This window comes from Hemicordylus capensis, chromosome 6 (genome assembly GCF_027244095.1).
Source record: "Hemicordylus capensis ecotype Gifberg chromosome 6, rHemCap1.1.pri, whole genome shotgun sequence".
Taxonomy (NCBI): Eukaryota; Metazoa; Chordata; class Lepidosauria; order Squamata; family Cordylidae; genus Hemicordylus; species Hemicordylus capensis.
This window is the reverse complement of record NC_069662.1, coordinates 155,460,265-155,487,181: the sequence shown is the minus strand read 5'-3', so window position 1 is coordinate 155,487,181 and position 26,917 is coordinate 155,460,265. Positions and strand designations below refer to the sequence as shown.

At 41.0% G+C, this 26,917-nt stretch overlaps 2 protein-coding genes and 1 long non-coding RNA gene across 6 annotated transcripts in view; 2 read left to right on the top strand and 1 right to left on the bottom strand.

The window, feature by feature from the left end:
- UBE3C (ubiquitin protein ligase E3C) overlaps positions 1-2,924 on the top strand; it is a 92,250-nt gene extending 89,326 nt beyond the window's left edge. The window contains exon 23 of the mRNA XM_053262578.1: positions 1,237-2,924. Within this exon, the coding sequence (XP_053118553.1) occupies positions 1,237-1,407 (171 nt within the window). The 3' untranslated portion in view covers positions 1,408-2,924. The remainder of the gene's footprint in view (positions 1-1,236) is intronic.
- Positions 1-8,437, bottom strand: part of LOC128330168 (uncharacterized) — a 32,741-nt gene extending 24,304 nt beyond the window's left edge. The window contains exons 1-2 of the long non-coding RNA XR_008309986.1: positions 8,111-8,437; positions 4,454-4,601 (exon numbers count right to left, since the gene is read on the bottom strand). This is a non-coding gene — a long non-coding RNA (uncharacterized LOC128330168). The remainder of the gene's footprint in view (positions 1-4,453; positions 4,602-8,110) is intronic.
- A 170-nt stretch (positions 8,438-8,607) lies between these two features.
- The window catches only part of DNAJB6 (DnaJ heat shock protein family (Hsp40) member B6), a 70,631-nt gene continuing 52,321 nt past the window's right edge, over positions 8,608-26,917 (top strand). The window contains exons 1-5 of one of the 4 annotated variants that reach the window (XM_053262579.1): positions 8,608-8,765; positions 16,326-16,417; positions 18,000-18,109; positions 19,941-19,997; positions 20,494-20,604. In XM_053262579.1, the coding sequence (XP_053118554.1) occupies positions 16,353-16,417; positions 18,000-18,109; positions 19,941-19,997; positions 20,494-20,604 (343 nt within the window). In that variant the 5' untranslated portion in view covers positions 8,608-8,765; positions 16,326-16,352. Of the gene's footprint in view, positions 8,897-9,062; positions 9,701-16,325; positions 16,418-17,999; positions 18,110-19,940; positions 19,998-20,493; positions 20,605-26,917 lie in introns of those variants that run through there. The other 3 variants (XM_053262582.1, XM_053262580.1, XM_053262581.1) reach the window with 3 other exon arrangements.

Genomic DNA, 26,917 nt, shown 5'->3' with positions numbered 1-26,917 from the left:
TCCGTTGCTGCCTCGAGGCTTTGGAATGCGCTTCCTAGTGAAATAAAAGCATCCCCATCTCTGACAGCTTTTAAAAAGTTTTTAAAGATGCATCTGTTCACCTAGGCTTTTAATTAATATTGTTTTAATGGTTTTAATGCTGTTTTAAAATATTGTTTTAAAAATTTTAAATTGTTGTGGTGTTTTAAACTTTTTCTTTTTGTTTTAACAAATGTTTTACTTCCTGTTTTTATTTTGTTGTAAACCGCCCAGAGACGTAAGTTTTGGGCAGTATAAAAATATGTTAAATAAATAAATAAAAATAAACAAATAGTGCGGATGTAGTGTGGGGAGGCAGGGGAGTTCTGTGTACCTCTGGGAACCCTTCAGGTACCCCAGGGGTACTAGTACCCTGTTGGGAGCCCCCTGGGTTAGCTGAAATCAACAAGAGGCTTCTAATATACTCTGGGAACCAAAGGGCTGCTTAAGTTTACACTAGAAGATTGTGCTGTCCCAGTAAAACAGTGAGCAGCCGACTCCCCATGCTCTGGCACCAGTTGCTTTTGAAACTCCCCTCAGTTTAAACAACAACAACAACCAGTTTGCCATAAAGCATGGGGAGAGTGCTGGTCAAAAAAAGTCTCAAGCCACTCTGGGCTCTACTTACTGTTTGTCACGTTTATATGCCACCCTATATAAAATCTCAGGGTGGTTTACAATTTAAACAAACTGCAAGCAGCAAGTGAAACCTAAAAATAATATAAAACATGTTAAAATTCCATACTTAAAACATCATAAACAAAAATCCTGATAAAACAGGAGTGTTTTCAGAAGTCGTTTAAGAACAATCAGAGATTGGGAGATTCTGATGTCATTTGGGAGTGTGATGATCCTGAGCTTTGGGGCAACCCCAGAGAAGGCCTGGTTTTGGATCGCTACCAAGAGAGCCGATTGCAACTGGACCTCCCCTTATGATCTTAATAAGCGGTGAGATTCATGAAGAAGATGGCGCTCTCCGTGCCCAAGCTGTTCAAGACTTTATAAGTAATAATCTCATGGAAGTACTTCAAGAATTCTTTGGATCCTGGTCAGAACCTCAAGCAGGCAACATGTTAGAAAGCCATCAATTAGAGGGTTCTTGCACCTCCACAAGCTAATATGATGTCCTTGGATATAATATGACAATGAGGGGTTTTTTTGTTCTCCCTTTTCTGGAAATTTACACTAATAGTTTGTGTTCTCTTTCTCTCCCCCCAGGAATTGTATCCGGCCTTTTGTGTACACAATGGAGGCTCTGATTTAGACAGATTGCCCACTGCCAGTACTTGCATGAATCTCTTGAAGCTGCCAGAGTTTTATGATGAAAACCTTATGCGAAGTAAGCTTCTTTACGCCATTGAATGTGCTGCTGGATTTGAGCTGAGCTGAAGTTTAATCAAATGCTCCGTTAAAGAACTAATCAGTGCCTACTCAATAAGCAGATTAAGGGAATTCCGTGTAGGTTTCTTCAGTTCATCTTTGCTGTCAAACTCTCAAGTAGGCTTCAGTTTTAACACAAGATGTTAAGTTTGCTGTCATTCACTAGCGTGTCATTACATTGACACTACCTTGTTCTGATTAAAAATAACGCTGTGTGCAATTTGGTAGGCTTTCCAAGAAAGAGCATATTTGATCACAGTAACATCTTAGTGGGAAATTAACCAAAGATGAAGCTTTGGCTTTGTGCTGTTCAAATACAAGTAACTCCACAAGCTGACAATAAAGCAAATGTTCAAAGCAGCCCACTGGGAAGAAACAGGGTGATCCCCTTGGAGAGGGAAGCAAGCAATTTGCATGGAACTGAGAGGCTCCGAAATGATTAGCGATGACATCTTTGTCGAGTGGCAGGAATTGTTTACAGATCTTTCAGCACCTGTGACTTGTTGCAGCTGAACACAAAATGCATTTTTAATAACGTGGTAGGCACTGAGAGAGAACATTTATCTCGTGTGTGTGTGTGTGTTTGAAATACCTTCAGTAATCTGGACAGGCATGCCTATTCTTCAGTTACTACCTTAACCAATGTCATGATCAATTGGGCATTGTTACAAACTGATGTAACTGTCCATGGTTTCTTCTGTGCTCAGTTTAATTTTTTCCTCTGTGCCTGTAGACTCCCCCACCCCAAATGTATCAAACTTCTTTGGCATATAGAGTACATACAATAGTTGTGACTCTGGGTGGAAAAATACCTGTAACAACTATTAAAACAATTTTGAACTGAAGCTTCAGGCTTTATCTCTTGTGTTTGAAAGCCTGCAGGTGTTCACATACCTTCATTAGTTTTCTCCATACAGGATAACTGTGCTTGGGATAGAAACTGGGCTGTTTTCAATATTTTTCCTGACAAAGCAGCTATTAATCTGCTTGCTCAGTTAGTAAGTCTGCTTGGACATTGAGGGGGGCAGGGAATGTGTTACTTTACTCTGTGTGTGGTTGCCAAGGGAAACATTTGTTTCATGTGGTTCAGAAATAGTCACAGCATTGGGTCAACATTTGTCTTCATGTGCAATTCTCACTAAATTATTTTTTTATTAAAAAAAAAAATTGGAACCTAAATAGTTAACAGGCAGAATCAAGTGTGTCCTTTATTGTCAACTGAAAGAGACCTGAGAGAACTTTATAATCAGGAGGCCACTCCATCAGTGGTCTTCTAGACTTTAAATAAATAAATAAATAAATAAATCAAAACCTATTTTACTGCTGCAGGAAAATCCTGAATTTCATATTTAACTAGCAGTAAACAGCAATATATTTTAAATGTGCAGAAGAGCTCTGAGTGATTTTAAGATGTTTACTAGTGTTAGTATAAAATGTATAATTTCATGATTTGGATAAGAAATGAAGTGTTAAAAATACTATTTGTAGTCTCAATGTACAGAAATAAAACCATTGTTTTCTTTTTTGGTTTTGCTCTAAGCTGTTTTATTTAACGTAAAAATCCTGCCTATTCTGTTTGACAGGGGTATGTGTCTGTGCATGTGTGTGTGTATGTGTGCTTGTGTTTAATATAGATTATGGAACAAAGCAGGCTTGTAGATACCCTTAACAGGACTGCTGTCTTTTTAAAAACATAATCTGAACATTTCCTTTAGAAAGTATTATTTATAACCTGAAACATTTCATATTTTGGCATTTTCCCCCAACTGAATTAATCTGGGGTTTTTTCTAAACTGTCAGGTTCATAAATTGTAAAATGCAAATTAAACTTTCTTTTAATATTTCCAAGGTTTCATTGGAGTTATGCCACATAATTAATTAATTAATTAATACACTTCTGTACCCCCCATCCAAAGGCACTGGGTTATTTTACCTGCACAACAGGTAATACTACAACAAACAGCAATTAAAACAAACAAGTTTGTATATATACTTTGTTTCCAAAATCTCATTAAATTACCAAATTACATAAAACGAAAGATAAGGTTGAGATTGCAGAATGGCACTGAATGACATCCAGAGAGCTACTTGAACTGCACCCAAGAGTTTGAATATGCCCCATGGGATCTTTCTTTGCCCTATCACAAATGTTAAACAAAAAACTTTTCTCCGTTTTCAAAGACAACTTGCCATGTGTTATGAAAGGCAACTCTTCAAGAAAGACAGGTCCAAATTGTCCCTGGGCAGGTGGAGTGGAACTATTTGTATATATGTTTTTTTGAATTGTTGCCAATATGCATTAAGAGACGTTTGCGTGTAATACTACTTAAAAACAGAAGCTATTTAGTCCTCTAGTAGGCCAACTATTGCATCATTTTTAATCAGTTAGTATATGATAGTTGGTACTTGGGAGGTATGACCCATCATTCCTACCCTACACCCACCATTCCAAATAAACCATGCTGTGGCTGGTATAGGTTTGCCCCAAAATGACTGGATAGTGGAGCTGTCCAGGATGGGGTGTGCCAGGTCCAGGGAGAGCTGTACAGAAATATAACTAGAGTCCTAAGTCTATGAACACTTGTACATCACCACCCCTGCATATCATGGTAAACATAGAATTGGCTGCATTGCCTGTACCTTCTAGATTTTTTTAAAAAAAATTACATTTATATCCCACTCTTCCTCCACAGAGCCCAGAGTACATGGTTATGTTTACCCTCACAACAACCCTGTGAGGTAGGCTGGGCTGAGATGATTGGCCCAGAGTCAGCCAGTGAGTTTCATGGCTGAATGGGGATTTGAACTCAGGCCTCTCTGGTCCCAGTCCAACACTCTAACCACTACACCATGCTGGGACAATACGGTTTTTTTTAAAGTTCATCATTTCCATTCTGTCTGATCCCAAGATAGGTTGCCATAGTTAAGGGGCAATTGTGAGGTCACACAGAGCAAGGTGATCAAGTCGAGGGGTGGGAGAAAATAAACTTGGCTCTGTTCTCCAAGCCATAAGAGAACCACTGTGCTTGACAAGGAGAGAATGCACACATCATACCTGCCAAATGGGCTAAGAGGCACCTTTTAAAGAGATGACCTTTATACGGAGCAGGGGAAGAGCAACTGTCCTTAATTCATGCCAGCACATCATTCCTCCAGTGGCTTTTGCTGGTGTCTCCCTTGTGCTGCTTTCCAGATTGTGAGCCCTGTTGAGACAGGGAACAATCTGCTCATTCTTGCTATATAAAGCATTTTAGGTGGTGTTTTTGTTGAAAAGAACATAAATATTCTTAATAAAGATGGGCTATAGTTGAATGTGTGGGTAGTAGCCTCACTTTCCCCCTCCCCAGCTGACTTTGCATGTTTTGGCCCAATTTATTCTTGTCTCCATCCTTTAGCACCCTCATCTCTGTTTGCTGCCTCAGCTGAGCCCATGTTAGTAAGTTGCTCCCCAAACACTGGAAATGCATATGCAAACATGGCCTTAAAGATGGGGGATAGTAAGCAGAGTTTTTTGCTTGCCCTAAACTTTGGAGAGCATGTTCCTCTGCCTCCACTGTCAGTTATGTTTCTAGTACAAAAAATCATTCTATATTATTTTGTACTAGTTAGACCTCACTTGGAATACTGGGGTCTGGAATGGGCTCAGAGTCAGGCAAAAAGGATGGCAAGGAATCTGGATCATATGAGGAACGACTGAAAGAGCTGGGTATGTTTAGAGAAAAGTAAGGGGGAGATATGGCTATCAAGTATCGGAAGGGCTGTCACATAGGAGGAGCAGACTCGTTCTGTTAATCCTGAAGGCAGGACTAGAACCAATCAGCTGAAATTCTAAAGAAGCAGACTAAGGCTAGACAGGAGGAATTTCCTAATTGCAAAAGCTGTGTGACAGTGGAACATAAAAAGAGCCTTGTTGAATCACGCCCAAGGCCTAACTAGTCCAGCATCTTATTTCCCACAGTGGCTCATAAGATGCCTCTGGGAAACCTACAAGCAGGAGATGAAGGCATACCCCCTCTCCCACGGTTGCTCCCCTGCAACTGGCATTCAGAGGCATCCTGCCTCTGAATCTGGAGGTAGCCTGTAGCCATCCAGACGAGTAGCCTGTGATGGACCTGTCCAGTGTTCCCTCTAACAGGGATCCCCAGATGTTGTTGACTACAACTCCCCTAATCACCCCCAGCACAGTGCCTTCAGTGACTGTTGCTGGTGTCTTATCTTATGTTTCTTTTAGATTGTGAGCCCTCTGGGGACAGGGATCCATCTTATTTATTTATTATTTCTCTCTGTAAACCTGAGCCGTTTTTGGAAGGATGGTATAGAAATTGAATTAATAAATAATAATCGCCAAGCAAAAGCCATTGCAGCTGGGGATTCTGGGAGCTGTAGTCAACAACATCTTGGAATCCTTGTTAGAGGGAACACTGGACCTGTCCTCCACGAATTAAGCCGCTTGTCACATCCCATGGCAGGGAATTTAATAGAATATATATTATGCACTGTGTATAAAGGACTTCTGTTGGTTATATATTTCCTGGTAATCAGTTTCATGGAATGACCCCTGGGGTGGGTGTGTCTTTATCTGCTTTCTCCACACCATGCACAATCTATCCTATCTCCCCTTAGTTGCCTTAGATGGCCATCTGCTATGGATGCTGCACTGAGTAGGCAATTGGAGGAGACGACCTCCAAGGTACCTTCCAGCTCTAACATTATGATTATTAATTGTATGTATTCAGCTTAAATCTGCACATGAATAAAAATTCTGAAGAAACACAGGATACTTTCATAGTAGTTTTTGTGCATGTGATTAATCAATATATGACAGGAGGCACTAGGCACTCTCCTAGAAGAGGCATTCCTTCGTGTGAGAGGATACCTCTCAAGATGATGCGAGCCACAACAGATGTGTGTAATTAAACCAAAATGAATCTACATTTTTAATAAATGTGCTTGATTAATCAGGACCACCTTTTTAGTCTATACATTTAATTAATGAACTTTAGCCGTAGCTTCTCAGCTGTGATAGTGGTGTGTGTCACTCAGTTCTGTATAACTACAGTACATTCTTTTTTACCCTTGAAAATGTTGCAGCTTTTTCTTTTGTCATGCAGCTATTGTGCAGGTACAGAACGTGTGTGTCCCACCCCCAGTAGCTCTTCATTTCTATATAATTTTTCTGCATAAAATAACATTGTGATGCTATAGATTAATCGGGCAGCCTTAGAGCCTGAGGGTGGGGAGTGACCAGATATTGATAGGTGCCTAGAACATAATGATTACTAAAAATTACTGTCCCTTATATTTCTAGCCCATTGACTAGTTACACACAAACACTGTTTATATATTCTAAGTACACATTAGAAGAAATTAAGAGTGTATGATATATATATATATATATATATATATATATATATATATATATATATATCACATCTTATGTACACACACACCACTTTCTTGAGCACCTCGTCGTTCTGTGGCACATGCTGACCAGTATATAGTGCAATCCAATGCATGTTTGTTTAGAAACGAATCACACTGAGTTCTAGGGCTTACCTCCAGGGTCAGAGAGTAAAGAGTTATGGCCTTATGGCAAGTATTATATACTTGCTTAGTTTATAAATATACAAGCTGAGCCTGCATGGAAGCAAATAGGCACTTCTTCAAGACAGATCTCTCTCTGCCCTCGGTTTTGGCAGGCACCACTCCATGGGAACTGCAGCTTAGAAACTCAACTCTCCGACCTGCCAGCTCTCGCCAGCACCTGCTCCCTCTCCTTAGTGGGAAGGTGTCACTTTTTGCTGTAATGGTATCGTTCAAGAATACAGAGCGATTCCCCAGGGGATCATCTACAGCTCCCACTGATGAAACAACTGCTATCCTGGAATATTAAGCTGCAACACTATGGTGCGCTAGCAATTGAAATAATAGCGCCCGAGTTAAGACGTTTCTGAGGACTAAACTACATGTGATTTTAAGTAGGCACGTGGGGATAGTGTCTCCCTAAATGGTGTCCAGCCTTCAGACCTATTGCGAACGCCGAGGAGACTTCCCTCCGCTTTCCCCCTCATTTTGCCTTTCTCTGGACTCTTTCACAGCCACTAGGTGGGGCTCTCATCTAAAGCCTTTCTTCCGAGCTGGCAGAGGAGGCGAGAAGGTTCAGACAGAAACACTAGAGTGACCCATCTCATTGTCTGGCTACGATTTCCGGCTTTTTATGGGAGAAGGCATTTTGAATTACCCCGATACTGCAGTGAGATGGAGGGATCGAGTGTCTGAGAGTGCTTACGACGAGTCTGGAATGCAGTTCACTGTTAATATAATATTACTGCCAATATTTACATCCCGCTTTTCAACAAAAGTGCTCAAAGCGACCCAGAAAAAGAAAGAAGGAAGGAAGGAAGGAAGATGGTTTGCTGTCCCAAAAGGGCTCACAACCTAAAAGGAAATTTAGGAAATATGTAAAAGCAAACGTTAATATTGTTAGTCTATATTAGAGGCTGAGGCTCGTGTGGTTTTCCAGCCCAAAATCTGACATAGGAAGCATTTTATAGGTTGCAGCGAAGATCAGCTGAGTGACACAGCCCCCTCTAAGCCCAAATACAGCGCTCAACGGCACGCAGAAGTCTCCGTGCTCCATTGACTTGTATGCAGCCATACTGTACATTTATTTATTTATTTAATTAATTTTTTAATACCGCCCAAAACTTACCTTTCTGGGCGGTTTACAACACAGGGTGTAACACAAGATGTTTAACGATGGGTGTACAAAAGATGTTTAAAGGTTGAAAATCCCAAATAAAATGTGTTTGACATGAAAGAAGTCCAGGCCTAGAACGAGGATGGTCCTTTGCGGGTGCGTAAGAAGCACCTGCTGACAAATCACACCTGGAGAAAAATCCTGGATTTCTCCATTGACTTCTATGGGAAACTGAGTTCCGTCCGAGAAAGAAGCGAGGAAACGAAAACCCGTCCGAAACCGGAACTCCCAACGATGTGTCATTCTGGCGTCCCCTTTTTCCTATCTCTGCGGGGAAAACCCAGCCGAACCCCAGAAATTCTAGAAACTTCCGCTTTCTAGTGCCAGGGACGGCGGAAGGAAAACGGGGAGACACCTCTTTTTTTTCCCTTCCGGTTTCCTCTCCCGCTCAGGCGACGCAGACGGACGTTGTGACGAGCGGCGTTTGCCCCGCCCCGCCCCTGCGTGTGACGCGATTCCTGTTTGCGGCCCGAAGGGTAAAAGCGCCGTAGCTGCCATTATCGCCGTTGCTGCTGCTGCTGCTTCTTCTCAGAGCGTGGAAAGAGAAGCAGGCCCTGAGAACGCGCAGCGCAGGTGTCTCGCCGTCGCTGAGGGAGCAGGCAAGCCGGTGAGCGGGGCGGGAAGGCGGGGAGAGCCGTTGCGGGTCCCCTTCGGTTGGGGTTGCTGAGAATAAACCGTAATAAAGAAGAATTGGAGCGAGCCTTCGCTTCTGAGGGCGCGTCGTCGTAACTGGCTGAGGTGATTTGGGGGGGGGGGTGTCCTCTCTCTTCTTGGGGGTTGACGCAGCCGACGTGCTGACGTCTCTCTCTAGGGGCTCGCGCGCTTTTGTGATTGGCTGTGGCTGGGCGGTGTGTATGTGTGTGGGGGGGGGGGAGGCGAGACGACAAGGGCGGCCCTGTGGGGGTGTTGCGGCCGGCGAGGTCCTTCACTCCTCCCTCTTCACTGCGTCTCTCTTGCGGGGCCTGGCTTCATCTCCTTTTATTATTTTCTTTATACCTAGGGGCTTGGCCTTATTTTTATTTTATTTTATTATTGTTAAAAATCGCTTCATGCAATCACATGGTCCTGGCTTCACTTTCATTGTCCTCAATACTAATAACAAAAGATCGCAAATCTTCCTCCCATTCTCTGTGCAGGATCGTTGTAGGCTCGTGGGGTGGGGGCGGGGCTGGAGGGAAGGCCAGAGGTTCTCCGGCTTGGGTCCCCACATGCTGTTGGACTACACCTTCCATCTTCCTCGGCCATAATGGCTTTTGTTCCCGGGGATGATGGCAGATGTAGTCCAACAACATCAGAGGACCCGAGTTGTAGAGCCCTGATGTCGGTCGTTCGCTTTTGCTAAACTTCTCCAAACAACAAAAGGGGCGCTGTGGAGGTTGGGAAAAGACGCTGCATAACGAGCTCCCTTGGACATATGGTGGTAGGCTGAGGAACAGAAATTGCTTGTAGATTGAAGGTTTCCTTGATGCAAAAAGGTGTGGCAGGGAGTCTTCTTGTGGGACCTTCAGAGGCAAGCAACTACAGCGTGGTGTTGCCTTTCAGGTACTTAAGCCTGGCTGAAATGCTTCTATGAAAGCTTATGCCTTAATAATCCTTTTAAGTACTACAAGGCTCTGTTTCATTCTGGTCCTGCCTTTCTTTCTTGGAGTTCAGGGTAGTCTACACAGGTGGTCTCCCACCCAGATGCTTCCAAGATCAGCTTGGCTTTAACAAAGCTGTTGCATCACAGGCTGAAATAAGGCATGTACTGTAGCCCTGAGCCATCTAATGGTGCAGCAGGGAAATGCTTGACTAACAAGCAGAAGGTTGCCAGTTCAAATCTCTGCTGGTACTATATCAGGCAGCAGCGGCATAGGAAGATGCTGAAAGGCATCATCTCATGCTCTGTGGGAGGAGGCAATGTTAAACCCCTCCTGTATTCTGCCAAAAGAAAACCACAGGGCTCTGTGGCCACCAGGAGTCAAAATCGACTTGACAGTACACTTTACCTTTACTGTAGCCCTGAAGGCAGCTTAATTTTTTTCTAGCATCAATCATGTCTACTAAGAAAAGTTCAGTTGAGTTCAGTGGGGCTCACTCACAGAAAGTATGCACAGGATTGCAGTCTTCTGTTGCTGGAATTTATTGCTGATAGCTGTTGATCGGTGGTTTTATATTTCTCAGCAAAAAATCTCTCAAAGTGATCTACATAGAAAGGGTTAAGGTGGTACTCTGTTCCAAAAGGGTTCACAATAAAAAAACAAATAGAGGGCACCAGCAATAGCTAGAGGGGGAATGCTGTTCTTGAATTGGAAAAGAACAGTTGCTCTCCCCCTGCCCGGAGCCACCTCTTTAAAGGTGCCTCTTTGCCTAATTAGCAGGGAGTAATTGCCTTGTTTTATCAGTCTCTTGTAAGTGGAAACAGGATGTCTTATTCCTTTTCATATTCTTGTCCACTTCAGTTTTTACTGTCTGCCATGTAGTTAACAAGAATTTGTCATTTTTTCAAGAAAGGAAATATGGTGTGGTTTGGAATCTAGTAATTTTTATGCTAGTCAGAGTTTTTATGTTTAATGGTGTAGTGAACTGATCTGTTGAAAACAATCACTTAAAAAGTGAAACATAAGATTAAGCCAATGCATGATTACCTGGAAGTGCCATTAAGTTCATTGAGACTTACTACATGGTATGTGTGTTTGGAATTGAAGCTTAACTTTATTTAAAGGTTAAATTGAAATATTGTATTTATACAATATTTTTCCTCAGTGCTCAGAGTATTTCATATATTATCTGAGGCTCAAGTAGTGACTAACACTGCTTGTGTGTAAGAGTGTTTCCCTGTGCAAGGGAGGAGGGGCTATTTATTACTCTTTCTCTGTTGCTTTTGATGTCCCCTGAGAAAATGGGGGGACATCAGAGGTAAAAGGGATTGGTGAATATTGCTCCTTCCCGCCACACTCAGAATGCTCTTGTGTATGATGTTAATATCTCAGCTTGTTCATTCTGGAACCTAAGTGGTGTTGGTACAATTCTATTTTTTCCCCAGAAGTTCTGGAATGGTATTCAACTTATTTAGCTTTATTTTAAGAAATTAATGTGTCCCTTTTGAAGCATAGCACAGTCTTAATAAAGGAAACTCCTTTTCTCCATGTTGACTTTAAATGCAAAGGTGACAACAAGCACTACAAGTTTTTGGCTTGTGCCATGATACTTTCTTTGAACGTTGAAACTTGATACTTTGAACGTTTTGGCTTTTGTGCTCTTAAAATATTTTCGTTCTTGGAATTGTGAAGACTGTCACCTAATCTGGTTTAAACTAATACTTAAAATGTATAAAATAGAACAACTGATTTTCAGTGAGACACCATGAATCCACTCTAATTTGCTATCATAGAATCCACACTTAGAATACCTCAGAAACAACAGAACCCTGTACCCCATGGGTTAGAAACCCATGGGGGTGGTTGGCACCCCATGTGAACTACACCACCACTCGCTCTGGGCCACCCCAGCACCCCCCAAGTGCACTTATGGAGCTGCTGAAAGCTTCATTATACATTATGAGGAAAAACTTTAAAGACACGTAAACTTCAACAATTAACCAAAAATCAGCCCTCTGCCCAAATCCTTTGAAAAAATTCAGGCAGCTTCCTTGCCCCTACCTGGCACTACCACCAACCCCACACCACTCTAGGCCACCGCTTTCCCCCTGAGTGAAGCGATACACCCTCCATTATACCTAATGGGGGGAACCTTAAAGACGCGTAAACTTCAGAAATTCACCAAAAATCAGCCCTCTGCCCAACCCCTTTGCAATTGGGATGGTAGCCTCCACCCAGTAGGCACTACCACCCCACCCCACTATTTTGCCCCTGGAACCCGAAATTTGAGCAGATGTCACATCAGACCTTTTTGCATTGAAGTCAATGAGATGCAAAAAGGCGGGAAATTCAAATAGACGTCATTGCTCAAAATGGAGGGGGGGAAGAAGGCCACTAAATTGAGCTCCGAAACATCCGAATATTTCGAATCTGAAACAGGGCTGATTCGTTTCGGATCCGAAATTATTCGGATTTCTTAGAGGGTGATTCGGTTCGGCTCCGAATCACCCGAAATTCACTGTTCCGGGTACAGATCGTTCTGTACCCGAAACGTTTTGCACATCCCTACTGCTAACTGGGCAAAGAGGCACCTTTTACCATGGTGATTCCCTTTATTTAGCAGGGGGAGAGTAACTGGCCCTATCCACCCCCAGCACAGTACTTCCAGTGACTGTTGCTGGTTTGTGTCCTATGTTTCTTTTTAGAATGTGAGCCCTTTGGGGACAGGGAGCCATCTTATTGTTTTATTTCTCTTTGTAAACCGCCCTGAGCCATTTTTGGAAGGGCGGTATAGAAATTGAATTAATAATAATAATAATAATAATAATAATAATAAATATTGGATGGCTGCAAAAGTGGGGCCTGAAGTTCTAAGGAGGGATAGGGTCCTGAGACAGATGGAGCCTTCCTGTGGCCCCCAACTAAGTTCTGGAGGCATTGAATGCCCCTTGGCAGAAGACATTTGCATTGGGTTTGTCAGGGTGACTTCATCCCTGCCTGACTGAGAAGGAACTGGAAGCATAGAAAGAACTGTTTTGTTTCTGTTGCCTGTGTGTGGTTGTAAGGAAGAGAATCACTATGATACGATCCTCCTTCATGATAGCATTCGGTTAACAATCCAGTCCACAGATCTGCTCTTGCAGTTTTATTTGTGGAAGAGATTATTGGTGATGGTTTAAGAAGGTGAAAAACCGAGAAATGGGGGCCCAAATTCAAGTTGGAGAAATGTGGAGTTAAATTGAAATAGGGATAATTTGATGTCTCCATTTTTTGTCTCCAAAACAGTATTTAGTAACTTCTTATATTACTAGTTATATATTACTAGTTAGAGAGTGTCATAGCCAGTTTCTTTTAAACTAGTGATGACAGCTGAATGAATAAACCAATCAGGTAGATAAGTAAAAACAACAAAGCCAGCATTCTCCCTATTTTTTTAATCTGTGTGTGGAATTAGTTTTGTTCTGAGCGGCAGTATCAAGGCAGTGCGTGCGCACATGCATTCAAAATGGGACCTTCCTCATTCAGCCTGAGCGAGATCTAAAATTAACTGAGTAGACATCAGAAAACTTGAGAGCGTGTGCATACGCCTTAGAGGGAACACTGAACAAAACCCTAATTAGAACAGTAGGTCTTGCAAGTTGTTTCAAATGGGTAACCAGTAGCAGATGCTGAGATGCCAGCATTAAATGATTTTATTTGTATGCATTTGATTTTTCTTGTACACGACCTGTAAATTTTTTGTGTGAAAAGCGACTGGTATCTTGGGATTTTTGCAGCCTTACAGAAATTCCAAAACTAATAGAGGAAGTTAAATAGCTAGGGAAAGGAATCATAATTATGTGTCATTTAACAGCATTTGCTTTTAAGACCTTTCAGATTTCACGGTGGAAATTCCATATTGAGTATCTGTGCTTTTTACAGAGCTGGTGTAACATAGTGGCTAAGAGATTAAGCTATAAATCAGGACTCACTGCTTTGAATCTTGCCTCTCTCATAAACTCACTAAACTCAATTAAGCAAGCCACTCCTCTCAACTAGTTTGTGTCAAACTAGTGAGCCATTTGACACTAGTAAAATAGGGCCAAAATTACAAACTGAAAGATGCTTATCTGCCCTCATTGCTGCTATGCTACTTAATTCTTTGTGCTACCTCTTCATCATCCCAACACAACCTTGTCTTCAGTGGTTTTTTGGCCGTCATTTGATTCTGTCCCATTTCTCTCCTTATTGTCCATCCTTTCAAATAAATATCTGCCTTCGTTGCAACTTCCTGCTCTTCCACTAATCTTTTGGCATGTGGCCTTTAGCATTCAATAGCTCTTTGGGGAAACTTGCACAACTTTTTGTCTTTAAGCAGCAACCTTCTTGTTTAAACACACCCATAAGTAAAGTAAGGTTGTGCTGACTCCTGGCGACCACAGAGCCCTGTGGTTTTCTTTGGTAGGATACAGGAGGGGTTTACCATTGCCTCCTCCCATGCAGTATGAGATGATGCCTTTCAGCATCTTCCTATAGCACTGCTGCCTGATATAAGTGTTTTCCCATAGCCTGGGAAACATACCAGTTGGCTTTTGAACCAGCAACCTCTTGCTCTCTAGACAAGTTACTTCCCCACTGTGGCATTAGATGGCTGCCAAACACACCCATACATCTTGCATAAAAACTCACCCAAAGACTAGTAAGCATAGGGACTGGTGTGTGGCAACATATGAGCTCATGATCTAGTGCTCTGAATTACTTGATGCAATGGTCTTAAATAGCAACTTGATCTTTGTCAATCATTACAGCTGTGGTGTGTTTATGTATGTACTAAAGCTTGGAAAAGCTCAGTTGTAATGTAACAGCAAATTTCTTCCCAACAGCATGACTTATCTGTTTTTAAACAAATGGCTGTGTAAGATTGAAGGCACATCAGTCAGTGTAAAAAGTTACTTGGAATTTTAAAGGTAGCTTCCCGTGCTCTATCTCGAATTATAAATCTTATAGTCAGTACTGTTGTGTAGATCAGTGTCCTCCCTTCCATTCAGTGGTTTAATTGGTCACTGCATTGGTCTTAATTTATAATTGTATCCCATGTGTACTAGATGACAATTTGACACCAACTATTAGGACTGAATGAATGGCATTACTGCCATCCTTGATTTTCACTTTTTCCAAACAGCAGTAATGGTTGACTTGTTGCAAGTAATGGCAACTTTAAATTCTTATGAATCAGTTAGCAAAAATTTTCTTGATGGCACAAATTTGACGTGCTTACAATGAACAGCTCCTGTCTCAGAATTTTTGCTTATATATCTTGCCTCACAACATTTGCAAGATACTCCTAATGCTTTTAACAGCATTAAATAGGAGGCTTTTTAGTAATCTTATTTCCTAAATCTTTTATTTAGGAATTAAGGTGATAAAGCATTTGCCCTTTAAATCTCTCTCCTTTTAAAATTTAAAACATGGATGCTGTTGTCTGTACACCACCCTGAGTCTTTGGATTGGGTGGTATATTAAATCTCTAAATAAATAAATAAGCTTTTTTTCTGAAATCTGTTGTTTGAAGTTGTCCATGGAGATCCTGACTAGCTGCTTGCCTTGCTATATAACAAGTTACTCAGTGAATAATTTGACCTAAGCTTTTCTGTGCTTTATTTCCTTGATGAATTTTCATGAAGGAGGATTTTTTCCATGTTGCCTGATCTGATGCTGGCTGGTTATTTTTCGCAAGAAAGCTGCACACTTTCTAGTACAATTTTTAAACATTGTGTTGTAACTAAAGAGAATGAATTGGAACCGTCACTTTATATTTCAGTAAAACATGGGTGGAGGGAGGCCACTTATAGATGGTTAAATCTATGCATATATTGCATTTTCTGTGTGGTAACATGGTAAAGTTATCTACACTTTTCTTTGTCATTATTCTTGAGTGTTCTGTATTTCAGGACTCAAACTCTGGGTGCCAGCTCACCATTGCACCTAAAAATCTAATTATGGCACCTACAGTCTGGGCCTCCCAGGATCGGGGTGGAGGGCTGAAATTGAAGGCTTTGTACTGCTCCCTAAAATGTTGTGTTTGAAGTAAATTCAGTCATAGGTTTGGGAGGAGACATCTGAAAAATGAGTCTGACTGCTGAATTTTTACACTGGCTCAAAGAAAATTTGTCAAGACTTGCTGTTGTTCAAACTAATATCCTTTTCCTAAAAATTCTTAAAAATGTGTTTGAAAGTCATTTGAGAGCAGTTTCCCCTCTAACAGGGATTCCCATATGTTGGCTACAGCTCCCATAATACTTAAGCAAAAGCCATCACATCTGGGGATTCTGGGAGTTGTTGTCCGCATCTGGGAATCCCTGTTAGAAGGAAAGCATATAAAAATGAAAAGGGCTCAGGTGGGATGGGACAGAGAGGAATTTTGAGTCTGTTTTCCACGATGCTGGCAGTTGATTTGTTTGGTTTAAAAAAAGCAAGAACCAGAAGCGAGGAGGCAAGGATTTCTGGTGGGGTTTTGAAGATAAGGTTAGCTGTCTCAAAGCAGCAATTGTAGCAGTGTAGCTTTTCAGTAGCAATGGAAGTATTAAAATAAAGCCTTGTCCTTATAGGACTCTGTTATCAAAGCGATATAAAACATGGTGGATTATTACGAAGTTCTAGGAGTGCACAGGCATGCCTCACAAGAAGATATTAAGAAAGCGTAAGTACTAAAACTCTTACTTAAAACTTTTAGGTGAGTTATACATATTCTTGTGAATGAGGTTCTGAATATATCCTAAAATGAAATATAAGACACATGTATCAATGTTGTTGTAAAAAATTTGCTGATCAAGTTACTATGTTTGGCGGTAACTTATAGATTTATGAGTTTGTGTGAGGCAGTGATGCTACAAATAATGTAGATCTAGAAATGCATAGATGGTCCTGTCTTCTGGGATATATAACTTGATGGCTGTGCTTACGCCTCACTTTTCTCATCTTCCAAACCATAGTTACCAGTTTGTAAGCATGGTTGAAGGGGCGTTGTTCAAACTATGGTTTGCCATTTTGCATATCAGAAAAAAACTGTTTTTACTTCAACCAGGTAAATTACTTATTAAGCCACACATGACAGTGAAGGAGAGAGCATGTATGCATGCACACACAGACTGGCTTGTTCAGTCCTCCAAATCATGATAGCTGAATTAGTTTTATATCCTGCTTTTCAACCACAACTGACTTACAAGTAAAATCTGTACAACAATACAGTATAGTTTGGAATATGTTCATGATGGGGTTGAAGCATTCTCTTCTGGCCTGCAGTTGGTGATTCAGTCCTTGTTCCAAGAAGATACTGAGACACTGTTACATATACTAGGGATGAAGTTCTATTGAATTAAATAGGACTTGCTTCTGAGTAAATATGCTTGGGATTGCACTGTTAAACACTGATAAGCAGCTATGAATAGTAATATTTGACATTCTCAAGCTGCTGTTGAACTTCAGGTGTATTTGTTGTTGTTGTTTTAAATCGGCCTCAGAGCCTTCAGATCTCTGTGGGCATTGCAATACAATCTTTGGCTAGCTTTTCATCTATACTTTTTAATTTTTAGGGCTAATGTCAGTATTGCAGTTGCATGGGGTAGCACTGCTATATCTCAGCTGTGCATATCTTATAAGGTGCTTGTGGGGCTAAAAAAATTTTTTAAAAAACAAAACCCTGTGTATGTTAAAAACCTGTAACTCTTTAAGCTGAGTCTGGTCTGAACAAGATTTGAGTAGTGTATAGTATTTGCTCACTTAGCTAGTATAATTTCTAATGTCGTGCTTTCAGAAATGCAAAAAAAACTAATTTCTTTGAGTATTGTACTTGCCTCAGTCCATGAACTTGGATCTTTAATGTTTAAGTTAGTTGGCCTTATCCCCTACAAAGTGGCAGAAGTCTGTCTTGAATAAAATTCCTATATTAAGATCAGTAACTTGTAGTGACTTAAGGTTACATGAGCCAGCGTGGTGTAGTGGTTAGAGTGCTGGACTAGGACCGGGGAGACCCAAGTTCAAATCCCCATTCAGCCATGATACTTGCTGGGTGACTCTGGGCCAGTCACTTTTCTCTCAGCCTAACCTACTTCACAGGGTTGCTGTGAGGAGAAACTTAAGTATGTAGTACACCGCTCTGGGCTCCTTGGAGGAAGAGCGGGATATAAAATGTAACAACTATTAATAATAATAATAATAATAATAATAATAATGCAATAAAGGTGACTTTACTTCGGATCAATAACTTCCCCCTTACATTTCAGGTACCGTAAATTAGCATTAAAGTGGCACCCTGACAAAAATCCAGATAACAAAGAAGAAGCTGAGAAGCAATTCAAACAAGTTGCTGAAGCATATGAGGTTCTGTCAGATGGTGAGTATTAAAAGGAAATTAAGGTAGCAAATCACCAGTTACTCTTGTGGTTGACAGCAGAGACCTGTGTCTTCTCCGATTTAGAAAATTACATGTTACAAAATTTTTGTTCATCTTTGTGGCTTCAGAATGTCAAGTATTAGAATCCACAACTACTGACAGAATTATGAAGTAGAAGTTGAAAGATAATGTAATTTTGTTACCTTGCACAAGTTGCCCTTATTTTGGAGCGTCTCCTGTTACTTGTTGCCGAATTGGGTTTTGTAACAGTTTCAAGATTTAGCCCTAAAGGTACAGATCACCTTGATAGTTCGCAGCCGGAACCTCTTCACGTTTCTTCTTTTAGAAGGGCTTGTTTAAACCTTTTCACCTTGAATTCTGTACAAGTAGAGGGGGATAATGGTAGAGATATATAAAAATGTTGAAAGCACATTACCCAGGACCCAGAGAACAGCACAATTAGTTCACCATGTGCAAAGAAGCTTTGAGCTTATGTCTCGGAAACAGCAGTTTTTGATATGGTATGGCAGTCTACTGTTCAAAGTGTGGGGAAAGTAAACCTCCTACTAGGCATGCTTAAACCTTATGAATTATGGCTGCTACATGCAAAGTTCAGTATTTCTTCAGTAAAATGGTGAAAGGAATAGAGTTTGTAACCTCTTCTTGTGTGTAAGTTTTTTCTTTACTTTGGATAATTCAAAATGTCACTTGTATTTCATGACAAATCTGCAGTCAGAGCTGAGACAAGCCAGATGCTTAGTGTTTGTTGCAACGTTGCTAGCTTGCATACTTTGTCATTTGTACCCTTTAAGCTTACTGGTAATCATAAGCCTAAATCAGATGTACACAACAGAAGGCCTGAGGGCAGGGACTTCTTTGGTGGCCCAGGGGTAGCCCAAAGCTTTGTGGTGCCTGAGGTGAGGTGCAAAACATGATGGTCTTGCCCCATGGTCCTGGTGGGGGACACCCCCTTCAAAATCAACCTTTACAAGCTTTGAAAGTGCATGAGGGGCAGGGAAGAAAAAAAGGTTCTAGTAGCTGCCTCTTCTTTCCAGATGCCGCGAGTAACTCATAATTTATAAGTAACTAATTGCTTTCATTTATATTCAGTAACTTTAATATAATTAATGTGCTGAACATTCCCACACACACCCAGTCATGATTGGTTGTGGCCCACCAGGATATTTGCATTGTGCACCCCTAAACTAAATCCTAATAGTGCTGGTTTGGCAGATTTTGCTGCTTCAGAAGTTACGTGGCTAATATATAAACATCCAAGGAGCTAGGGCCTAAAGATAATAGAATTATGATATAGGAATACCTGGGGTCTTGGTGTGAAGAATAGGTGCAGGAAAAAGTCAAAGCTTGCAAAACCCTATATGAATTCATTGTCTGTCTTAATTTAAAAAACAAATCTTAAATGTGTCTTCTTAATGGAGTTAAAACTATCTTATGAAGGTATTCCTGCTTACGCTTTGCAGGTGGATGACTACTCTTAATATAGTTATTGCTGAGTTCGGTAGGAGGAGGAAGATTTTGCTATACATCTATAATTCAGATTTCCCAGCTATTCTAATAGCCTGTGCATCATCCTCCTTTAAAAGTTGTTCAGCCATTTTTGTACACATAGCTTAAATTTTCTTGGGACCCAGTTGAGTTGCACATCTTGTTCTCTTCACTGATTTTAAATAGGTTTTTTTAAAAAAAAGAAGTAGTCGTCTTCATGTTTCTGGAAAATATGATAAACCTGTCTTAAGATAAATTTGCCAGACATCAAGGTAACTTTCATATCAAAATAGATTGTGTTGTAACTATTCATTTTTCTTTGTAGCTAAAAAACGTGACATCTATGACAAATATGGAAAAGAAGGCTTAAATGGTGGAGGAGGTATGTAGTGATTTAACTCTACTGTTCTTTTTAATGTGGTAAATAGTTTCCCAGTAAATGTTTCTGCAGTGTTGCTACAAATAAGCACTAGTAGTTTGCCATCAGACTAGCATTTGAGTTTAGATTTATAGAAAACAAATTGTTGAAAGAATGAAAAAACAACCAGTTTGTTGCACAGATTAACTATGAGGTCTTGTGACGTGTGAAATGAAGCCACAGTAAAATAGTTTAAATAACTCTTTACGTAAGCTCAGTTTATAGACTTCTTGGCTTTTTAAATAAAACATGTAAAGAATTATGGAAAAGTTGGAAACTTTCTTGATCCAGATCTCTTCTGTTGGCATTCTTACAGTTAAAAAAATACACCCAAGAATCAGTCAGACTGAAATGTTCTTCACATTGAGTGTTTAGTGAGAATGGTATAAACTGCAAATGTTGAAGATTTAATGCATTAGATGCTTGAAGAACTGTGATATTGAGTGCCTCTTTTTTGCAGGTGGAAGTCATTTTGACAGCCCATTTGAGTATGGCTTTACATTCCGGAATCCAGAGGATGTCTTTAGGGAGTTTTTTGGAGGAAGGGACCCATTTTCATTTGATTTCTTTGGTGAGTACTCAGTACTGGGATTGGGGGGTTACCTATATGTAACATACTGAAATGCAAGTTGGTATTAAAATATACTGCACTCCGTCTTTTCTTGCCTGTAAATATCTATAGCGTTGATGTGGTAAAAATTGCCATCTTTTAAACTTCTTATTGCTCAACTCTTACCATGTGTTCACTGTTGATGTTGTCTAAAGGGCATCATACTTGAAGTCTGGTTTTGTTTAATTGGATATCTCTGGGTTGCTATGAATCTGTTAAACAGATGGGTTACAGTCTGTGTAGATAGTTCAGTGTGCTCTGTAAAGACTTCAGAATTAGTTTGCTTTTGACCTTTTCTTTTCACTGCAAACTAGATCTTCTCACCTTCACTGCAAACTGGTTTGGAGTGAGTTTGGCTTCAAGGAGATGTGAAAAATAAATAGGATTCTTTATGACTAAATATATATTGCTTTCTAAATATTATGATGTACTTGCATGCAGTGTTTACTGGTTGGTTGAAAAACACAAGCCGAGTTAATGGAATCTGATTGGCATCGATGCTTGGGAAGAGTGTGCTTTGAAGACTAAAAGTATAGAAAACTGGCCAGCAAGATACTCATGAACTTGTTGACCACTTTTCTTCTGACACTCCTCCATCATAACCAGCCGTAACACATGAGCCAGAAGTACTTCAAACTCTACTGGTGCAGATGCTTTTAACACATACAAAGGGGAACATACCTTGATCCCTTCATTCCTGGAGTCTACCTTGATCAACGATGGATATGTCTGTGGCCAGGCAGAGTGTCGTCCTTACCAGCACCTGTCAAGATAGGAAGATATCACCTTTGCGTCTACAATAGAGATGAAGAAGATTAAACCATCACCATTCCACCTAGTAGGTAACAGCCTCATAACCAACAAGTTATTCTCCTAAGGGAAGAGGAGCAGATTACTTTTCCTTTCCAATACCATGGACTGATCTTTGAGGAACCACATGTTACATCTGCTTCTGGTCGAGAAAGTAGCATGGAAAATAATATATCTGAAAGTTTGTCCTCATTTAATTTGAATCACATTTCTTTTCCAAAAGAAGTAGCTCAACCTCCCCTACTTACCCCATTTCTCTAATGGCATATACCATTGCTTTGTGAGTTAGAACAAGATTGATTTGGTTAAATTGATTTGGATGCACACGGCATATTTTAATGGGTTTTTAGAGTCTTTCCCAAGGAACAAAGTGGGAAATGCTATCTGTATTGGCAAGCAACAGGAGGCAATTGAAGTGAAGATATCAAACTGATACACTTTAGGTTCACCAGTGAAGTCTCTCATAATTATATTCACTGAAAAACTTGAACTACTCTATTTAACTGGAACACATCTCGCCATTTACTGTGTAACTGTGTAGTTTACCATAATTCATTAGAGGAACTGCCTTTTGATACCAAAACTCAAATATTGCATACCTTTTTAAAATGGCACTTTCCATTTGTGGCCAAATTGGACTTAATTCACAGATGAGTTTGAGGGTGTTGCAACTCAAGATGACTTGCATTGTTCAGTAAGAAATGTACTTTATGAATTGACAAATACAATTGATACTTTTCTTAGATTCCTTCTCAATGATTATCAGTTGGCTGCCAGAGGAGTTTAATGAAGGATCAGAAGAAAGGTCTGTAGAAGAGCTGGAGGAACAGTATGGTAGTGAGTCAGTAGGAGACCTGGCAGAGGAGGTGGAAGAAATGCTAGAGGAAGAACTATATGAAGAATATGATGAAGATTTTATTGAGGTGTTGGAAGAATATGCTGAAGGATTTATTGAAGTGGAGGAATTGCTAGTGGTGGAGGAGGAATGTGAAGGAGTAGGAGAAGAAACCGTAGAAGAGGAAGCAAGCTTTACAGCAAGTTTTGAATCAAGTTTAGTGTCAGAAGAGTGGATAGAAGAGCCTGGCAGTTTAACATTAGAGGAGCTGGAGGAAGAAACAAGTATAGAATCAGAGTTGGAGGAATTCTACTGAATTTTTAAAATATTATTATTAACCTTTAAGTTAATAAAACTCATTTAAGTAATCTAAAATGTCTCTTCTTCTGACGATGCTCAGTTGGCATAGTGTACAAAGTAATTATGCTAGCCATAGTCTGGTCTAAATGCTGTTAGAAACAACAATATCCTAGGTTCACTAGCTTTGGGAATGATATGAGTATTTATAACCAAAATTAACCTGCAGGACCCAAATACTTGTTGGTTATGAGCTTTGTACATAATTTAAGCAGTTACTGAAAATGCCTCCTTGGAGAATTAGGTACAGAAAGGTTTGTGGATGAGTTAACAGGATGCTGCTTCTATCCATTCCAAGGCAATGTGGAACATCTGTCGGTCTGAAAAATGGTCCTCTGTGGTCTACCATTTAAAAATGCTAACTCCTTGCTATCTTTATAGAAACTAGGAATTCCTTTAACTACATATCTAGTTATTGAGAATAGAACAATACGCAAATTAGCATTAACCAAATTATTCTAATCTAAGATTCAAGCAGCCAGAAAGCTTAATCTAGAAGTGTTTAAATCAAGAAAGTTTTAAAAAAAATCATCAAGATGGTTGAAATTTTCTGCTTGAATATGGGACTATTTATCTTTGTCACGTTGTGTGTATGTGTTGAGCAGATTTTAAAGTCTTTCTACACAGCTTTTTTATTTTTGGAGATTTCACAGCTATCTGAGCTCTCTCGTTTACTTCTGGAACGAAAGCATTTTTGTTTCTACCTTCAAATAACTATGCTTAAATGCTTAAGATCCCAACACATTCTTTCTTCAGGCAACAATGTTGTATTTCTTGGAACAATTTGATATGCAGATGTTTAATGTGATACAAAGCAATACTTCTGTTGGGTTTTTTATCCTCTCAATTGATCTGTTTTGGCCTAGTGTGTTTCAAGGTAAATTTCTAAGAAATATTACAAGCCTCTATAATAAAAGGCTTGATTGTGATCCCGTGTCATTTCTCGGCCCGTGTCTTTCTCGGCCGTTCTGGGCATGCGCAGAGCGCATGCCCAGAATGACTGTGAAAGATACGGCCGCCCAGACACGGGCGGCCATGTGGGGCCGGGAGGAGGAGAAGCGGTGGGCCGAGGAGAAGCGGCCGCCGCCAACGCCGGGAGGAGAGTGCGGGCGAGGCGGCGGCAGAGCCTCGGGAACAGAGTGCGGGCGAGGCGGCGGCGGAACCTCGGCCAGAGGTGGCGGCGGCCGCGGCAGGGCGACTGGCCCCGGCGGCGGCCGCAGGACTATGGGCGAGGCAGCGGCGGAGCCGCGGCCTCAGCAAGAGGTGGTGGCGGCGGGGCGACTGGCCCCGATGGCGGTGGACGCCGCAGACTGGGAAGGACTGGGCCCGCTGGCGACCGCACTCGGCCCCGTGGGAGACGGGGGGCGGGGGCGGTCTACTAGCGTCCGTTATTCTAACGGGCTGAAAACTGCTTGTATATAAATAAAACAAGCTGGTCAAAAGCTGATGTATAGTGGGTGAGATTAAAAAGTGGGTGATATAATGAAAGTCTGAGATTCCAGGTGCCATCGACTGAGCTAATACGTCAGCTTTTCGAAGTTCTTACTTCAGTGAATCTATTCACTGGTCGAAATGTATAAACAAGTGTATTATATTGAAAGACAGTGATGAAGACTCGCAGATTGATAGACAACTGGCTGTTTCAGGTTCTAAAGGTTTTTTTGTCCTCCTGTCACTCTAGTAATTGAGGAAGGAGGGAAAACTGACTAACGTTTGTCTCCTTTACTTGTGCAGGAAGAACTTATTAGGAAACAGAGTACAAGATAGTCTCTTTAAAAAGGTGTTGACCATATCTATGTGTGTATTTAGTTCTGTTTTTCAAGTTTGGGGTGTTGAGAAAAGCTTTATTAAGATTAAGCATTGTCAATTGGTATGCAGTATTCAACTCAAGTTAACACACTGAAAAATCAGAAGTGTTACTTATTAAAGCACTTTGCTGTTAGGAGTTGACCAGTACAACTTGAAGATCTCAGTTCTTCATGCAAGAACCAAACAAAGGGGAAATTTAACTATGAACAACTAGGTTCTTTCTGGACAAAATCTCCTGTATTCGAGCCGACTTGGACTCCACTGTTTCTGAAGAGTCTATTAAGGTGGTGTCCAGCAATCCCTCTTGCAGTATTAGATTGGATCAGTTTCAGTCTGTGATGCCTGATGACGTGGACAAGCTGCTTGGGGTGGTGAGGCCTACAACTTGATATTTCTCTGGATCCTTGCCCGACCTGGCTGCTTTTATCTAGCAGGGAGATTGTTGGGGATGGCTTAGTTAATATCATTAACTCATCGCTGAGGGAGGGTAGGATGCCTCCTTGTTTGAAGGAGGCAATGATTAGACCACTTCTTAAGAAGCCTTCCCTAGATCCCTCAGTGATAGACAGTTATAGGCCGGTCTCCAATCTCCCATGGTTGGGTAAGGTGATTGAGAGAGTGGTGGCTAACCAGCTTCAGGCAGTTTTGAAGGAAACTGATTATCTAGACCCATTTCAAACTGGCTTTAGAGCGGGCTATGAGGTTGAGTCTGCCTTGGTCAGCCTGATGGGTGACCTTTACCGGGGAATCAACAGAGGGAGTATCGCTCTGTTGGTTCTTTTGGATCTCTCGGCGGCATTCGATACCATCAACCATGGTATCCTTCTGGATCAACTGGGGGATTTGGGGATAGGAGTGGTTCCACTCCTATCTCTCAAGCAGATTCCAGATGGTGGAGCTTGGTGACAGTTCCTCTTTAAAACGGCAGCTATTATATGGAGTCCCTCAGGGCTCCATTCTGTCACCAATGCTTTTTAATATTTACATGAAACTGCTGGGTGAGGTCATCAGGAGATTTGGTGCAGGGTGTTATCAGTATGCTGATGACACCCAAATCTATTTCTCCTTATCATCTTCAGGGAATGGAATTCACTCCCTAAATGCCTGCCTACAGGCAGTAATGGGCTGGATGAGGGATAACAAATTGAAGCTGAATACAAGCAAGACGGAGGTGCTCATTGTGGGGGATCCAAATTTAAGGGATGAGTTAGATCTTCCTGTGCTGGACTCCCCCAGAAGGAACAGGTACGCAGCTTGGGAGTGCTCTTGGATCCAGACCTCACCATGGTATCTCAGGTGGAGGCTATGGCCAGGAGCGCTTTCTATCAGCTTCAGCTGATTCAACAGCTGTGTCCATTCTTTGAAGAGAATGATCTCAAAACAGTGGTGCATCAGCTGGTAACCTCCAGGCTCGATTCCTGCAATGCGCTCGACGTGGGGCTTCCTTTGTACGTAGTTCAGAAACTTCAGTTAGTTCAGAATGCTGCAGCCAGATTGGTCTCTTGGGTAACCTGGAGGGGAACATATTATGCCTGTCTTAAAACAGCTGCACTGGTTGCTGATATGTTTCTGAGTGAAATACAAAGTGCTGATTATTACCTTTAAAGCCCTGAACGGCTTGGTTCCGGTCTACCTTAGAGAGTGCCTTCTTCGGTATGATCTCCATTGCTCGTTGAGGTCATCTGGCGAGGTCCGTCTCCAGTTACCACTGGTATGTCTGGTGGCAACTCGGAACTGGGCCTTTTCTGTAGCTGCTCCTGGTCTGTGGAATGCACTCCTGGCAGATATCCGCAGTTTAGGCTCGCTGTTGGCCTAAAAACCTATTTATTTGCCCTGGCCTTCCAAGGCTTGTAAAGTGTTGTTTTAAAAAGTATTTTAATAGGTTTTAAATAGTTTTAATCATTTTTGAATTGTTTTTATATTGTTTTTAGCATTGTGTTTTAATTGTGGGTTTTATGTCTTTTTAAAAAGTTGTTATACACCGCCCAGAGCCTCTGGATGGGGCAGTTTATAAACAAATCAATAAATCTCTAGATTCGCAGAACAGCTTAAATTCTCTCTTGCTTTCTGTAAAGGAAAAAAATAATGGTCACAGCTCAGTGATAGAGCATGTTTTACCAGTATTCATAAAGCCCTTTCCACATGTTACGTTCAACTCTCATATAATTTGGGTGCAGTGTACATAAGTGTAGATCTGTACACAAGTACAGTTCATGCATGTTGAATGTATACAGCAGTACACTTCCTATCTACCATGCATTTGAAAAACCTATAAGGTTCGTTTTTAAAATGAACATGGGTACAGTCAATCACACACAAACATGTAGAAGTATACATAAACCTGTGCACTCATACAACATGTCTTGTAAGTGTGTTTCTTATTTTGATATCACAGAATGAATTGAAACATTTAATCTTAAGTGGGGATGGTATAAAATGGCTCCCCTGCATGCGTGAGCACAC